General features: G+C 45.0%; 1 protein-coding gene across 3 annotated transcripts in view; it reads left to right on the top strand.

The window, feature by feature from the left end:
• The window catches only part of LOC141162301 (glucagon receptor-like), a 73,206-nt gene that overhangs the window by 54,566 nt on the left and 1,936 nt on the right, over nt 1–16,704 (top strand). For all 3 annotated transcript variants that reach the window (XM_073648265.1, XM_073648266.1, XM_073648267.1), the window contains 10 exons: nt 2,021–2,128; nt 2,903–3,024; nt 3,529–3,635; nt 7,601–7,757; nt 11,283–11,442; nt 11,536–11,596; nt 11,701–11,770; nt 13,177–13,265; nt 15,216–15,354; nt 16,654–16,695. In XM_073648265.1, the coding sequence (XP_073504366.1) occupies nt 2,021–2,128; nt 2,903–3,024; nt 3,529–3,635; nt 7,601–7,757; nt 11,283–11,442; nt 11,536–11,596; nt 11,701–11,770; nt 13,177–13,265; nt 15,216–15,354; nt 16,654–16,695 (1,055 nt within the window). The remainder of the gene's footprint in view (nt 1–2,020; nt 2,129–2,902; nt 3,025–3,528; nt 3,636–7,600; nt 7,758–11,282; nt 11,443–11,535; nt 11,597–11,700; nt 11,771–13,176; nt 13,266–15,215; nt 15,355–16,653; nt 16,696–16,704) is intronic.

The following is a 16,704-nucleotide window of genomic DNA, read 5'->3' on the forward strand; positions in this document are numbered from 1 at the left end:
TGGTTTTTTGGGGGGGACGAGTTGTACTTTTGAATGACACCATATTGTACTGGAAAACTGGGAAAAATTCCAAATATGGGCAAATTGTGAAAAAAAAAAAGTTTATTTTTTGCGCTGATCTGACATTTTTATTCATACCATTTTGGGGCACATATGACATCATAATTGTCCTTTCTTTTTTCCTTTTAAGGTATGGCGACCAAAAAATGTAAATTCTGAATTGAAATGATAATAATGAAAAAAACGACATAAGTTTGGTATCGCCGTAATCGTACTGACCTGGAGAATCATATTACCGGGTCATTTTACCACACAGTGGATGCTGTAAAAACAAAACCTCAAAAAACAATGACATAATTGCTGTTTTTTCATCATTTTATCCCAGTTGGAATTTTTTACCCATTTTTCAGTACATTCTATGGTAAAATAAATGGCGTCGTTCAAAACTACAACTCATCCAGCAAAGATTTGTAAAAATCAGTGTCATTTACATGGCGGCCAGTGTCACATTGCTGCGGGGCAGGTGAACGGCCGGAATTTTTTAGGCTTTCAGTTTGGAAAGACTGGTGACACTTGACCCCATAGGTCAGTACAAGGAAATGACCTTTCCTATAGCATCTGTCCACATATTTACAAGACGTGTGATTGCAGGAAGTGACACGGAGCTTGCACTCTATTATCCATAGCAGCTGTCTTTACTTGTAGGGTAATCTCATCCCGAAAACCTGAGAAATTCTGAATTTAATACCCAAACACACACAGACACATATATATACACAGGTGCATCTCACTAAATTAGAATATCATCATAAAGTTAATTTATTTCAGTTCTTCAATACAAAAAGTGAAACTCCTATATTATATAGAGTCATTACAAACAGAGTGATCGATTTCAAGTGTTTATTGCTGTTGATGATTATGGCTTACAGCCAATGAAAACACAAAAGTCATTATCTCAGTAAATTAGAATAATTAACAAAAAACACCTGAAAAGGCTTCCTAAGCATTTAAAAAGGTCCCTTAGTCTGTTTCAGTAGGCTCCACAATCATGGCGAAGACTGCTGACTTGACAGATGTCCAGAAGGCAGTCATTGGCACACTCCACAAGGTCCCAGAGTCTGGAGGAAGAGTGGAGAGGCCACAATCCATGCTGCTTGAGGTCTAGTGTGAAGTTTCCACAATCAGTGATGGTTTGGGGAGCCATGTCATCTGCTGGTGTAGGTCCACTGTGTTTTATCAAGACCAAAGTCAGCGCAGCCGTCTACCAGGACATTTTAGAGCACTTCATGCTTCCCTCTGCCGACAAGCTTTTTGGAGATGGAAATGTCATTCCCCAGCAGGACTTGGCACCTGTTCACACTGCCAAAAGTACCAATACCTGGTTTACACACAACAGTATCACTGTGCTTGATTGGCAGCAAACTCGCCGACCTTAACCCCATAGAGAATCTATTATAGAGAATCAATAAAAACAAAAACCTATGTAAATTTGGTATCTCCGTAATTGTGCTGGGCCTGCAGAATAAAGTTACCATGTCTTGTTTACCTCGTATTGAATGGAAACCCAAAAAAAGCAGCGGCAAAATTTTTTTGCAGTTATACGAAAGATTTTTTTTTAACGTTTTCGACAACATTATATGGTATATTAAAAAGGTGCCATTGAAAAATACAACTAGTTTTGCCAAGAATTAAAAAAAAAAAAAAAAAAAAGAAATAGAAAAGTAAAAAAAAAGTTTTGGATCTTGGAAGACGGGGATGAAAAAAACAAAACGAAAAAGTGAAAACTGTCTGTGGCGGGAAGGGGTTTAATACAATAATAGCATATTGATAGGATCAGTGGGGTTCCAACCGATGGGATCCTCAGCAATTAAATGAGTAGGGGGCACAAGTCCAGATTGGGATCCTCAGCTGTTTTCCATGCACTACTGTATATTGTAAAGTGACCGACAAGTCACTGCTGTGCCTTGGATCCCATCATTGCATCTTCTGACTTTCTTGATTTTCATGCCCCTCCTCATAGGTCTGCATTGCAATCGCACTTTTGATATGTATGCCTGCTGGCCAGATGGCACGCCCGGAGCGATCACCAGCGTGTCTTGTCCTTATTATCTTCCTTGGTTCCAGAAAGGTAATTACATACTTATGTCATCTGTTTAGAATGCTTTGTATCCATTCTTTAATAACCTTATAGCCTCTTGAGGCACGAGGCACTGGATGCCTCGTGAATCGATATGTGAACTGACTTCATATTGCAATCTTCTGTCTTTATAATGAAGTATTCTATTGGAAAATCCCTAGCGGTGGAGGTGAAAATATGCTGACAGTAATTTGCAAATAATCTTTAGGATGTGGGGGCCTCAGGGACCACTTGGAGAAAAACTTTTCAGCATCTGTCATCTACACGAATGGAGTTTAGGCTTTCTTGTTCCCTCTAGTGGTGATTTTGTAAACTGCATATTAAAGAGAATTCACCTTTTTGGGTGAAATTTTTGGCTGCTGAGATATTATATAACAATTATATATAATTTTTTTTATACATATGATATATATATATAATTATATATCCTGTGTATAACAAATAAAATAAATTAAATTAAAAAAAAATATTTTTTTAAGGATAGATTATGCTATAAATACTTATTAGGGGTACTGTTGACTAAAAATAAGGGGATGCAGCCATAGTAAAGTATGGCCTTTGCTTACACCGTAGCATCGTTTACTGGTCGGGAGCAATCCTGAGCAGAGAAAAGTGCTATGAGAAGGGGTCTGTGGCATGCAGGTTGGCTGTCACGTGGATATGCATACTTTTAAGCTTGTTGTCCCCTTATAGGAATACCTATGATTATCCACATATGGGTTGGTAGATGAATGCACAGTACTCAGTATTGTTGTTTCATGACAGTAAAACATGGAGAAGTATCCCGCCGCTGCGGACTGGACGGATTCTGGGTGATGATCAATGGGACACAACCGTGGAGGAACTCATCACAGTGTGAAGACGAGACGGAGCTGACGAAGGAGGAGGTGACACCATTATTATGTAGATACACTGGATAATGAGATATAGCGATACATGTTCTAGCCGCCTTTTCACTATTAAAATTCTGCCTATTGGGTTATAATTGGGTTTAAAGGGTATTTCCTTCTTTTGGAAAACCAGTCCATTAAAATTTCCTTTACTCCCCTGGTCTGGCATTGCCTGCAGAGCTAACATCACATCTACAGCGCTGCAGCCAATCAGTGAGCTCAACAGCTTTGAGTCGCTCATACCGTCAACTCTGGTAAAGCTGCTGCGCTCAGTGATTGGCTGCAGTGCTGTCAATATGGTGTCAGCGCTGCAGATAATAGCAGACACCAGGAGCAGCGGCAGAGACTCAGGGCTGAACCAGGGAAGGGTGAGTAAAGCTCAATTTCTTTATTCAAAGCAAACTGCATCCGGGAGACAAGTGTTTTCTAAAAGTGGAAAACCCCTTTAATGCACATGCTATAAGTCGTGATCGTAATAATTCTCCGTGTCTGTTTTTCTAGGTGGGCACCAAGGATTTACTGCTGAGTTTCAGAGCGCTGTACACTGTGGGTTACTCGGTGTCACTGATGGCCCTGCTGTCATCTCTACTGATACTAACCATGTGTAGGTAAATATCGCCTCTAATGAGGCCAAGTTATATCATAGAATCCTAGTATGTTAGAGTTGGAGGGACCCCCAGGGTCCTCGTGTCCAACCCCCTGCTCAATGCAGGACTCACTAAACCATCTCAGACAGATGTCTGTCCAGCCTCTGAAGACTTCCATTGAAGGAGAACTCACCACCTCTCGTGGCCGCCTGTTCCACTCATTGATCTCCCTCACTGTCAAAAAGTTATTTCTAATATCTAATCTGTATCTTCAGTCTTTCGGTTTCATCCCATTGCTTCTCGTGTTTCCATGTGCAAATGAGAATAAAGCTGATCCCTCTACACTGTGACATCCCTTCAGATATTTGTAGACAGCTATTAAGTCTCCTCTTAGGCTGCGTTCACACATTGCGTATTTTCGCGCGTTTTTTTGCGCGCGCTTTTTGAAAATACGCACTGTGCTTTGTGTCTGCCAGCAAAGTGAATGGGAAATTCACTTTGCCGTTCAGACACTGTGTAATTTTACGCAGTGGGAAAGCGCAGCTGCGTAAAGAATTGGCATGTCAATTCTTTACGCAGCTGCATCCCGCGCTTTCTCTCTATTGTGCCCATTATAAGCGATGGAATTACGCAGCGGTGTTCACACACTGCGTAATTCCATCGCTTTTAACGGAGGCGCAGGATGGATACTCACCTACCCGATGTCAGGGGAGAGGCGTCCGGTCCGGTCCGCTCCAATCCCGCGCTTCCAGCATCTGCCGGTGAATCGATCAGCCGTTAGCTAACCGGCTTATAACCGGCTTCCGGTCAGCTGATTACAAGCCGGTCACGTGACAGTCAGCTGATCGCTTCACGGCAGATGCTGCAAGCGCGGGACGGAGCAGACGCGTCTCTCATCCATCGGGTAGGTGAGTATCCATAGTCTGTACATACACTGCTAGGGACACACACACGACACATAGACACACAGGACACATAGACACAGACAGTACACACACGACACACAGACACAGACAGTACACATGTCACCCTTCATTTTCACACTGCGTTTTTTGCTCCGCTTTTTTACGCAGTGTGTGACTGGAGGTGCTTTTTATACCTGCTTAAAAAAACGCAGGTAAAAAAAGCAGGAAAATACGCAGCGTAAAAAAACGCAGGGAAATACGCAATGTGTGAACGCAGCCTTAGTCTTCTTTTTTACAAGCCAAACATTCTCAGATCCTTTAAACGTTCCTCGTAGGACACAGTTTGCAGTCCACTCAACATTCTGGTTGCTCTTCTCTGAATTTATTCCAGTTTTTCAATGTTTTTTTTAAATGTGTTGCCCAGAAGTGGACACAGTATTCCAGATGAGGTCTGACCAAAGAGGAGTAGAGGGGAATAATTACTTCACATGATATAGACTCTATGCTTCTCTTACTACATCCCAGAATTGTGTTTGCCTTTTTTGCTGCTGCATCACCCTGTTGACTCATGTGCAGTCTGTGATCTATTAGTATACCCAAGTCTTTTTCACACGTGCTGTTGCTTAGTTCTATTCCTCCCATTCTGTAGATGTCATTTTCGTTTTTCTTGCCCAGATGTTGAATCTTGCATTTTTCCCTGTTAAATTCCATTCTACTAGTTGCTGCCCAATGTTCAAACTTATATAGATCCTTCTTAATCCTTTCTGTCTTCTCTAGTGTTAAGGCCCCGTCACACTTAGCGACGCGGCAACGATCTCGACAACGATACGACCTGTCAGGGATCGTTGCTGCATCGCTATGTGGTCGCTGGTGAGCTGTCAAACAGGCAGGCTCACCAGCGATCAGGGGAGCAGCGACATCGTGGAAAGAATCTTTCCACGATGTCCTGCTCCTGGTTACCAGCCTGCTGAAGCAGGAGCAGGCTGGTAACCATGATAAACATCGGGTTACTAGGGGCACACGCGCACCTAGTAACCCGTTGTTTATCAAGGTTGCCACTCTGCTACGGTGAGCGGGAGGTTACCGCTCACTTTAGCAGGCTCGTAACCATGATAAACAACGGGTTACTAGGTACGTGTGTGCCCCTAGTAACCCGATGTTTACCATAGTTACCAGCCTGATTGCTGCTCCCGCTGGTCACACACAGCGATGTGTGCTGACCAGCAGGAGAGCAACGACCAAAAAATGGTCCAGGACACTTTGCAGCGATCAGCGACCTCACAGCAGGGGCCTGATCGTTGCAAAGTGTCACACATAGCGACATCGCTGGTGAGGTCGCTGTTGCGTCACCAAAACCGTGACACAGAAGCGATCTCGCTAGCGATCTCGCTATGTGAGACGGGGGCTTTAGCTATCCCTCCTAGCTTTACATTGTCTGCAAATTTGATTTGTTTACCTTCAGTTCCCTTATCTAAATCATTTATAAAAATGTTGAACACTAGGGCCAGGACAGAGCCTTGTGGTACCCCACTTGAAACACTCTTCCAGTTGGATGTGCAACCATTTATTACCACTCTTTGAGTACGATCACTGAGCCAGTTATGAATCCACCTAACCGTAGCCTTGTCAATCCCATACCTGGTAATTTTCTCAATAACGATAGTATGAGATACTTTATCAACTGCTTTGCTGAAGTTGAGATATACTATATGTACTGCATTTCCCTGATCCACCCAGTCAGTGATTCCATCATAGAAGGAAACTAGATTAGTCTGGCATGACTTGTTTGCTACAAACCCATACTGGTTCTGGTTAATTACTGAATTCTTATTCAAGTATACTTACATACATGCTGTTTAATAATTTGTTCAAAGATCTTTCCTGGTATAGAAGTAAGGCTCACTAGCATATAATTTCCTGGCTCCATATTCTTTCCTTTTTTGAAGATAGGGAAAATATTTGCCCTTTTCCAATCTTCTGGGACTTCTCCTGTTCTCCAGGAATTTTCAAAGATTTTGGCTAATGGTTCTCCAGTTTCCTCTGCTATCTCTTTCAGTACCCTAGGATGTACATAATTCATCTGGACCAGGAGATTTAAATAAATTTGTGTTCCCTCACCGTCTCTCTGTTTATAGATAGTGTGGATTCTTTTATTCCTTTGATAGCACCGTGAAGATCAGTTGATTCGCTTTCTTAGAAAACACAGATGCAAAATAGGAATTTAAAAGTTCAGCCTTCTCAACATCATTTTTGACCACATTTTTGTACTTCCATTTTTTCCTCCCCTTCTTCAAAGTACTAGAGCTTTTTTATTTTTCTGTCCATTTAGCCGTATGAGGGCTCATTTTTTTTCCACGACTAGTTGTAGGTTTGGGTGAAACCATTCACTTTACCATATACTGTACTGAAAAGTGTTAACAAAAAATCTAGGTGCAGTGAGATGGTGAAAAAAACTCACAATATTTCAGTATAAAGATGGCCAGATATAGAAGTATTGCAGTATATAGCGAATTTAACAGGCTGGCAATCATAGGAAACATGGCAGTAAGGGGGTCTTCAGTAGGCTTCTGGCTACCATGGGAAAGGGGGAGCATGATGGGCACCCAAAATGGAGAGCCACTTTCAGAGGTGATGGCTTCAGAGCGATCTCGGATCCCTGTTGTTAGAGGCAGTTGCTGGCTGTAAAACACAGCTGGCGCCTTCCATGTATGGAGCAGACAAAGCTTTTGAGCCTTTTCCAAGAAACAATCACTAAAGGATTTTCCGTCATCTTAGGCAGGTGACCTTCACATGATGTCCATATCCACGCTTTCTGTATAGTACCTACATGATCTGAGAGGTTCAGCTATAATGGGTGCGTAGGCTGCAGACGGGCCTTGGCGCCAGTGAAGGTTGGATACCCTGGTCAGACTTTGCATTAGAGCTTTGAGTTGAATGATGTATAAGGCTTATGAAGTATCTTTTTGCTCACTTAGCCTCCTCCTGAGAGCCCATAACAACCTTCTCCATAGGCCATTTTTCAGAGGTGTAGACCATTGATTCTTCTGACCTCGATCCACCAAGTTCCTTATATCGTTCCAGGAAATTGCGCTGCACCAGGAATTACATCCACGCCAACCTGTTCTTCTCCTTTGCCCTGCGTGGAATATCGGTCATTGTGAGGGATGTTTTACAGGAGAAGAGATGGGGCATGCAGATCATTGAGGTGTCAGACTGGGAGCTTCTCATCAGCAACAAGGTAAGAGAGGGGATGCCGACATGCACAATCCTCCAATGATCAAGGAGGGTCCCGGATGACATCCCACCACTCTTCATATATTGATTAACCAGCGCCGTCAGTGCATGCCTGCTCAGTAAATCTGACTAGTTGTCAGACGCTATGGATGACCACCCCCTATAATTATCTCGTTATCGAAGAAAAAGAATTAACTGGACACCTAAAATTAACCTTTGCGCCCCCTTGTTCTTCTATATTTCATCTTATTCAGGATCCTTTGGTTCTCCAAGGTTCCTTGAGACTTTATTATATTGGGTAGCCCCCAGGGGACCTTACTTTTACTAAATAGACTTATTAATATCTGTACAGAGCAGCACTTCTCCAAAAGGACCTGGACTCTTTAGTGCCACCTAGAGGTGACTTTCCTGTGAAACATTGTCTAAATCTTCATGTTATGTGCACGGAGACTCTTCCACTGTGGAAAGTCTGCAGCAAAATCCAGAGTAGCAATAATTTATGCAGTTCGTTGTGGAAAGGAGGTGCGCCTTTAAAAAAAAATGCCTCTTGTAAATACATACATCTGTCCACATAATCGTACAAGGGTTTGTTTTTTAGAAGGACAAGTTGTACTTTTGAATGACACTATTCATTTTATCATGTGATGCACTCGGAAGTGGGTAAAAAAATTCTAGGTGTGTTAAAATTGCAAAAAAATAAGAAATAAAAAATTTATGTCGCCATTTTCCGAGACCTGAAACGTTTTAATTTTTCAGGATCTGGGGCTGAGTGATGGCTTATTTTTTGCGCCCCGACATGACGTTTTTACTGATACTATTTTCATTGCCTCTTATTGTAATTTTGCATGGGCCAAAAAACATAATTCTGGACTTTCTATATTTTTTCTCTCGTTACGCCGTTCACCGATCGGATTAAATTATTTTTTATTTTGATATCTGACGTTTCTGAACGCAGCGATACCAAATATATATTTTTATTTCATTTTTAATGGGGCAAAAGGGGAATGATTTGAACTTGGTTTTTTTTTTTTTTTTTTCATATTTTTAAAAACATTTTTTTTTTACTTTTTACTGTCTATCTATACATATAATTGTCTTATCCCGTCTGTCTGTCTGTCTGTCTGTCTGTCTGTCTTGGAAATCCCGCGTCGCTCATTGGTCCGGCAGCGGCCAATCAGCGCCGCAGGATTTCTGAAAAAAGATGGCGGCCGTTAGCGGCTCATCTGGCGGACGGAGGTCAGCAGCGATGCAGCCGGGAGATGAGCGGCGCTAGCAGCACAACTACCCCGACCGGCGCCGCTGACCTCCATGCGGCTAACGCCGGAAGATCAGCGGCTGGGCCCGCTGATCTCCCGACAGCAAGTGTGAACGGAGGACCGGGGAGCGGCGCCGCCGGTCGGGATGCTTCTGCTGCGAGCAGCCGCTCATCTCCCGGCTTCTCGCAGCAGAAGGAGCCGCACAGGCAGCGCCGCTTCCCAGTCCTCGCTAATACGGAGCCGCACAAGCAGCGCCGCTCCCGGGCCCACACTAATACGACGCTGATTGGTCGCGGTGGCCGGCCGTGACCAATCAGCGAGATGGGCGGCAAATTTAAACGCCGCTGTGCTGATTGGTCGCGGTGGCCGGCTACCGCGACCATTCAGCGAGATGGGTGGCAAATTTAAACGCCGCTCTGCTGATTGGTCGCGGTGGCTGACCCCATCTGCGGGACGGAGATGCAGCCGGGAGATGAGCGGCGCGAGGCGCTCATCTCCCGGCCGGTAGCAGCAGAAGGACCCCGCTGCGGGTCGGGATACTTCTGCTGCGAGCGCCCGCTCATGTCCCGGGTTCTCGCAGCGGAAGTATCCGCACAGGCAGCGCCGCTCCCCGGTCCTCACCAAGACGATTCGATGATTGGTCGCGGTCTTCGGACCTGACCAATCACTGATCTTACCGCAAAAGTTAAACACCGCTGTGCTGATTGGTCGCGGACGCTGCCCACGACCAATCACCGATTTGGGCGCCACATTTAAATAGCGTCCGCGACCAATCAGCACAGCGGTGTTTAAATGTGGAGCCAAGATCGGTGATTGGTCGCGGCCGATATTTAAATGTGGCGGCCAAATCGGTGATTGGTCGCGGGCAGCGCCAGCGACCAATCAGCGATTTTTAACACAAATGTCCGGACCTTTGTAACACCATGCGGGTACTGTGGGGACATCAGCGGCTAGCGTGTCAAGGGAGGACCGGGGAGCGGCGCTGCGGGTCGGGATACTTCTGCTGCGAGCGCCCGCTCATGTCCCGGCTTCTCGCAGCGGAAGTGTCCGCACAGGCAGCGGCGCTGACATCCATGCGGCTAGAGTGTGAAGGGAGGACCGGGGAGCGGCGCTGACATCCAATTGGTCGCGGCCGCTATTTAAATGTGGCGCACAAATCGGTGATTGGTCACGGTCTTGGCCCGCGACCAATCACTGATCTTGCCGCAAAAGTTAAACACTATTGTGCTGATTGGTCGCGGACGCTGCCCACGACCAATCACCGATTTGGGCGCCACATTTAAATAGTGTCCGTGACCAATCAGCACAGCGGTGTTTAAATGTGGCGCCAAGATCTGTGATTGGTCGAGGCCGATATTTAAATGTGGCGCCCAAATCGGTGATTGGTCGCGGGCAGCGCCCGCAACCAATCAGCGATTTTCAACACAAATGTACGAAGCTTAGTAACACCATGCGGCTACTGTCGGGAGATCAGCGGCTAGGGTGTCAAGGGAGGACCGGGGAGCGGCGCTGCGGGTCGGGATACTTCTGCTGCGAGCGGCCGCTCATCTCCCAGCTGCTCGCAGTGGAAGTAGCCGCACAGGCAGCGGCGCTGACATCCAAGCGGAAGGGAGGACCGGGGAGCGGCGCTGTGGGTCGGGATACTTCTGCTGCGAGCAGTCGCTCATGTCCAGGCTGCTCGCAGCGGAAGTAGCCGCACAGGCAGCGCCGCTCCCCAGTCCTCACCAATACGATTCTGCTCCCTGGTCCTCACCGATACGATTCGCCGATTGGTCGCGGTCCCCGCACCCGACCAATTAGTGATCTTGGCGCAAAATTGAAACACCGCTGTGCTGATTGGTCGCGGCCGCTGTCCGCGACCAATCACCGATTTGGGCGCCACATTTAAATATCGGCTGCGACCAATCACCGATCTTGGCGCCACATTTAAACACCACTATGCTGATTGCGCCCGGTCTGCCGCATACATATTCTAGAATACCCGATGCGTTAGAATCGGGCCACCATCTAGTATTTAATAGTCCCCTTAGGGGACTTGAAGCTGCAATCGTCCAAACTCTTGTGCTACACATAGCAGTGCATCAGTACTGCTATGTGTAGTGAAAATCACGATCCCCTATGTCACGGGCGCATGGAATGACGTGCACCCCGGACGGTAGGATACGACATGTAACGTATATTTATGTCACATGTCGTAAAGGGGGACAGGTTTTTTTCAAACTGGAAAACCCCTTTAATAATTCTTTATACTGTATATTATTAATGTCCTACAGGCCGCCATTGGATGCCGCACGGCGCAGGTGATAATGCAGTACTGTATCCTGGCCAATCATTACTGGTTTGTGGTGGAGGCGGTCTACCTGTACAAGCTGCTTATCGGGGCCGTGTTCTCCGAGAAGAATAATTACACCTTGTATCTGTATCTAGGATGGGGTAAATACGGATATTATACTATTCTTCCTATGCCAGTATGGGAAAGGTGAGGGGCGCTCATGCCATGTTCATTCGTTTCTCTCTCCGTCACAGGGACGCCAGTTTTATTCGTAATTCCCTGGATGACGCTAAAGTATCTCAAGGAGAATAAAGAGTGAGTGAGGCCATATTATAGGTCCCGGACATGTTTAATTTTGCCATATTTTTACTTTTTTCCATTTTTTTTTTTAAACTCTGATTGAAGTTTCCCTTTTCCAGATGCTGGGCCCTGAATGACAACATGGCCTACTGGTGGATTATCCGGATCCCCATCCTGCTGGCGTCTGTGGTGAGAGCAGACATTGGTGTTACACTATATGGCGGATACACTGGTGGGATGTCGGCAACATTTAATACCAGCTCTTGTGTATAAAACAACAACAAGGCCCGGCCTGGTCATCTCGGCCTGGTCATCTCGGCCTGCCAACTGGTTACTAGGCGATTCCCAGAACTCATTGGTGATGAGGCCTAACATGATTGGGGGTCATTAAAGGGGTCTTTTTTTGCAATTTATTGATGACAGAACTAGTGAGTTTGTCAAATTTGTCAGGATGGTCCTGATATTTTTGGAAACAAAAATATTTTCATGGATGGCACCCATACCTACGGTATTCTACAAGGCTGTGCACATGTCCGATTTTTTTCTCAGACTGAGCAGTCCGTGGAAAAAAAAAATCAGAGACATGTCCGAGCATCAGATCAAAATCGGCAATGCAAGTTAATGAGTCTGTGAAAAAAAATCAAAATAAATTTGGGCCGCACTTGGATGACATCTGAGTGCAGTCCAATTTTCATGGACTGACAGAATGGAAAAGATAAAAAAAATTTTTTTTTTTCATTTTTCTTCTCTCCACATCTGAGAAAAACTGATCTAACTCTGATCAAAGTCGGATAAGAATAATCAGACCGTTTTTCTCCGATGTGAAGACCTCAGTCGTGTGAACCTACCCCAAACATCTATTTTTTTTTCCGCAAGAAAAAAAAAAAAAAAAGTTTTTTAATCAGGTGCCGGATCGGATTTCCACCCATTTTTAGTCTGTGTGTCGGTTGTTACCATCACTGTTTAATTTTTTTTTGCAAGCAACAAAAACATAAGAGAAGCCGCTTCTCCTACCCATTAAAGTTAAAAAAAACAGAGAACACTTAGGTGGCACACAGAGGACATCCATGTGTTGCCCATTATTTTTCTTTAAAGGATCCACTTATTTTATATTTTTGGTCCTCAAAAAACACATGCATGTGAACAGCTCCATAGATTATAATGGGTGTGTGTTCTATCCATGAAAATAACAGATAGGACATTTATGTGAAAAACTTTTAACAGATTGGAAATTTTTAATTTTCTTTTCAATTTTGGCTCGGGCTAAAGGGTGATTTTTGCAAATGTCACCATGCCGTAGATGGATTGCGACAAGTTGTGATTGGACTACAAAAAAAACAACAACCGAATCGTTGACAGGTCGCACACCATATACTGGTCTATGATGGCAAAGACTCAAGTGGTTAGATTTTCGGTGACAGTCGGGGCATGTTGCATGCGACTATGTGACCGTGTTGACAATCATTAGTTGCAATAGCGCAATACAACATCATGGTCGCCATGTATCCCCAGCCTTAGTCACCACATAGTATACCATTAGTTTTTACGTTTCCGATGATGTGCTCCTTACACCCAATGTCTTCCTTACTCCTTAGATTAACCTTGTGATTTTTATGAGGATCTTGAAAATGATATTGTCCAAGCTGAGAGCCAATCAGAAAGGTTTTGCGGACTATAAACTGAGGTGAGGATCAATTATCCCAATTATGTCCTATATCTCCCCTCTCTCCATCCAGAGATGTCTATTCATTGCCTTTGCGAAGATTGTTGTCCATCAGAATTCCTGTTGTCCTTCTACAGTTTGACCACTAGTGGCTGCTATTGTTCACCTTAATAATTGTGCTGCAGTCATACTCCTTACCGCTGGAGGCTGCTGTTGTGTTCTGCAATTGCCCTTTACTAAGATAGCTGATTCTTCAGATTTGGGCCTAATTAAAGCCGCATGGATCTCTCACTCATTGCTTGAGTATTTTGTCTAGCTGTTAGCCTAGTTCCAGTCTGCAGCTCCTGAACATTCTTACCCAGACTGTTTTCACCTATCTACGGATTGTTTCCTACAAATCCTTTGCTAAATGCCAAGAACTACTACTAGCGCTTGCTGTTCCTGCTCGTGCTCCTTCGACCACTGGTTTCCAGCAGTACTACGCCAGTATCGTAACATAGTCGCACTTTGTTCTGGCTGATGGAGAGGGTATATCCTGAACACATTAGGGCGGCACTATTCTACACACAGTATAAGAAAGGATCTGCACTAGAGTTGGTGGGAATTGATTTTTAGGACCCGGTCCATTGGCTACGTCCGCAACGTGTGCCCATTGGATGGGAGCCCCAAAAATCGTCTCCCATCTCCCGGCATCTGTGGCTCTTCTTTTGATTAGGTGGCAAAATAGGAGCCGTAGATGCCAGGAGGAAAGAAGCGGCTCTGAGGGCTACTGACTAGCGACCACAGATTACCAACATGACTGGCAGACCGGATCCTGGGAATCAATTTGCACCATCTCTAATCTACTCCTGATAAGGGGGCAGCTAAAAAAAAAATGGCAGCTATGGGCGTCTCCTTCATGTTTTTGTTTTTTTAAACTCTTGGCTTCCATAAATAAGCCTTATGAATGGAATGGGTCTTGCAGGTGTGGTGCCGCTTCCAACCATTCATTAATTATGATACGTTTCTCTGATTGCTTCGCCTGTCATTCAAATCAATTAGCGCTATCCCCCGCCGCTTTAAACAGCTCCTCTTGGTGCTGATTGCACACTTTGTGCCTGACAGATCCTTGTCACAGCAGAATTCGCACTGATGGGGCTGCCATTCATCACTTACCCACGACTGGAGGCCACACAAATACCATCTTGATTATTTAGATGCCTTGTCCTATAAATACTGTGTATTTTTAGCATTTCTAGGCCTAGAAAAGTCTTAAAGGGGACACATCACCTGCCATAAATATGTAATTTGTATTACCTGATGTAAATGCCGCTGTTCTCCTGAATCCAGCGCTGTTTTTCTTTTGTTCCTGCGCCTCTCCGTTCCCGAGCTAGGGACCTCTGTTCGGTGTATGTAAATTTACTGTGGTCCTAAACTCTTCTCTGGGAACGTTCTCTTCATGACCACACCCAGTTGTCTAACAAGACTAGATTTATATAAAGGGAAGAGGAGGCCATATCTCGGGCACGGAGAGACGCAGGAAGAAGAGAAAAACATCGCCGGATTCAGGAGAACAGCGGCATTTACACGGAGTAAAAACAAATTACATATTAATGAAAAAAGTGACAGATCCTATTTTAAAAAGACAGAGAACTTTAGAAAAGTTTTCCAAACAATATTTGGGGTCTATGATGACATTTTATTGATGCCTGGTATCGACAGTAGCAGGTTTGGATGTTTCATCCTTGGTTTAGCACTAGCCCATGTCCCGCAGGCCTATTCACTTGAATAGAAACGCTCTGCAGTGGGTGGCTAGAAGCAACGCTGTGCAGAGGAAGCAGCAGCCTCATCATTGTCAATGGTCGGCTGGGGGCCCCACCAATCCTAAGCGGCAGCATATCCTAGTAATAAGCGATTACTTACAGAGCTAGGAATACCCTTATGACCCTTATCACATTCTGTGTGTAAATTTGTCCATTTGTACATTTACAGACTGGCTAAGGCGACACTGACTCTCATCCCGCTCTTTGGGGTCCATGAGGTGGTGTTCATCTTCGCCACGGATGAGCAGACATCAGGGATCCTGCGGTACATCAAGGTCTTCTTTAACCTCTTTTTCAGCTCCTTCCAGGTAAGATGAGCTCAGAGAGAAAAAATGAGCTAACATTTTAATGAAGTTTTTATGATAGATTTATGTATAAATCTATGTATCGATCTAGTTTTCATTTCAGAACAAAAGCAAACAGATCTAGAAATTTTTCACACAATGGCCGCTAGGTCTTCTACTACACACTCAGTCTTCCTGATCTTTACAGGAGACTTTTCAGTAGTCTCATTATCAGCACAGACAGGATTACACTAACCATTCACAATAGGTGATGTCACAGCTCACCTCCTCCTGTACAATGACTGATAACACAGGATTCAGAGGAGGTCACAGTCCGAATACTCTGGGATGTTTGTGGAAACCTGTTGACGTCCCATAGACAGTATACTTGGAGAGATATTAGGATAATTTTACAAACTGCATTATTTTTTTCCCTCTTTTTTGGGGGGTCTGGGATTTTTTCCCCTTAAGTGTTACAAACTTCAGATGTGTTTTTTTAATGTCTGTGCTCTCTATAAGAAAGAAAATACATGAAAGAAATGATGGCAGTATATATAAAACAGTCTACAATAAAATCAAATAAAAACTGAGTGAAAAACGTGGTTTACTTAACTAATTCTGGCAGTCTGAGAGCAAACGAAGCAATGGGGTGCCCCGTCCTCAGGACCGCTAGGGAGTCTAAAGGGCAAACGAAGCAATGGGGTGCCCCGTCCTCAGGACCGCTAGGGAGTCTAGAGGGCAAACGAAGCAATGGGGTGCCCCGTCCTCAGGACCGCTAGGGAGTCTAAAGGGCAAACGAAGCAATGGGGTGCCCCGTCCTCAGGACCGCTAGGTAGTCTAGAGGACAAACGAAGCAATGGGGTGCCCCGTCCTCAGGACCGCTAGGGAGTCTAAAGGGCAAACGAAGCAATGGGGTGCCCCGTCCTCAGGACCGCTAGGGAGTCTAGAGGGCAAACGAAGCAATGGGGTGCCCCGTCCTCAGGACCGCTAGGGAGTCTAGAGGGCAAACGAAGCAATGGGGTGCCCCGTCCTCAGGACCGCTAGGGAGTCTAAAGGGCAAACGAAGCAATGGGGTGCCCCGTCCTCAGGACCGCTAGGTAGTCTAGAGGACAAACGAAGCAATGGGGTGCCCCGTCCTCAGGACCGCCGCTAGGGAGTCTAGAGGGCAAACGAAGCAATGGGGTGCCCCGTCCTCAGGACCACCGCTAGGGAGTCTAGAGGGCAGTACGTTTTCTACCCATAGGAGAGGGGATAACAACTTTCCACCTGTGTGAAGTGTGGATGTCATCTAACCACAGTTATCGCTGTCATTGTGTCTTGCAGGGTTTCCTGGTGGCGGTATTATACTGTTTTGCTAATAAAGAGGTAAGGTAA

This window comes from Phyllobates terribilis, unplaced genomic scaffold, assembly GCF_046119375.1.
Source record: "Phyllobates terribilis strain yellow unplaced genomic scaffold, ASM4611937v1 Scaffold_9__5_contigs__length_417890890, whole genome shotgun sequence".
Taxonomy (NCBI): domain Eukaryota; kingdom Metazoa; phylum Chordata; class Amphibia; order Anura; family Dendrobatidae; genus Phyllobates; species Phyllobates terribilis.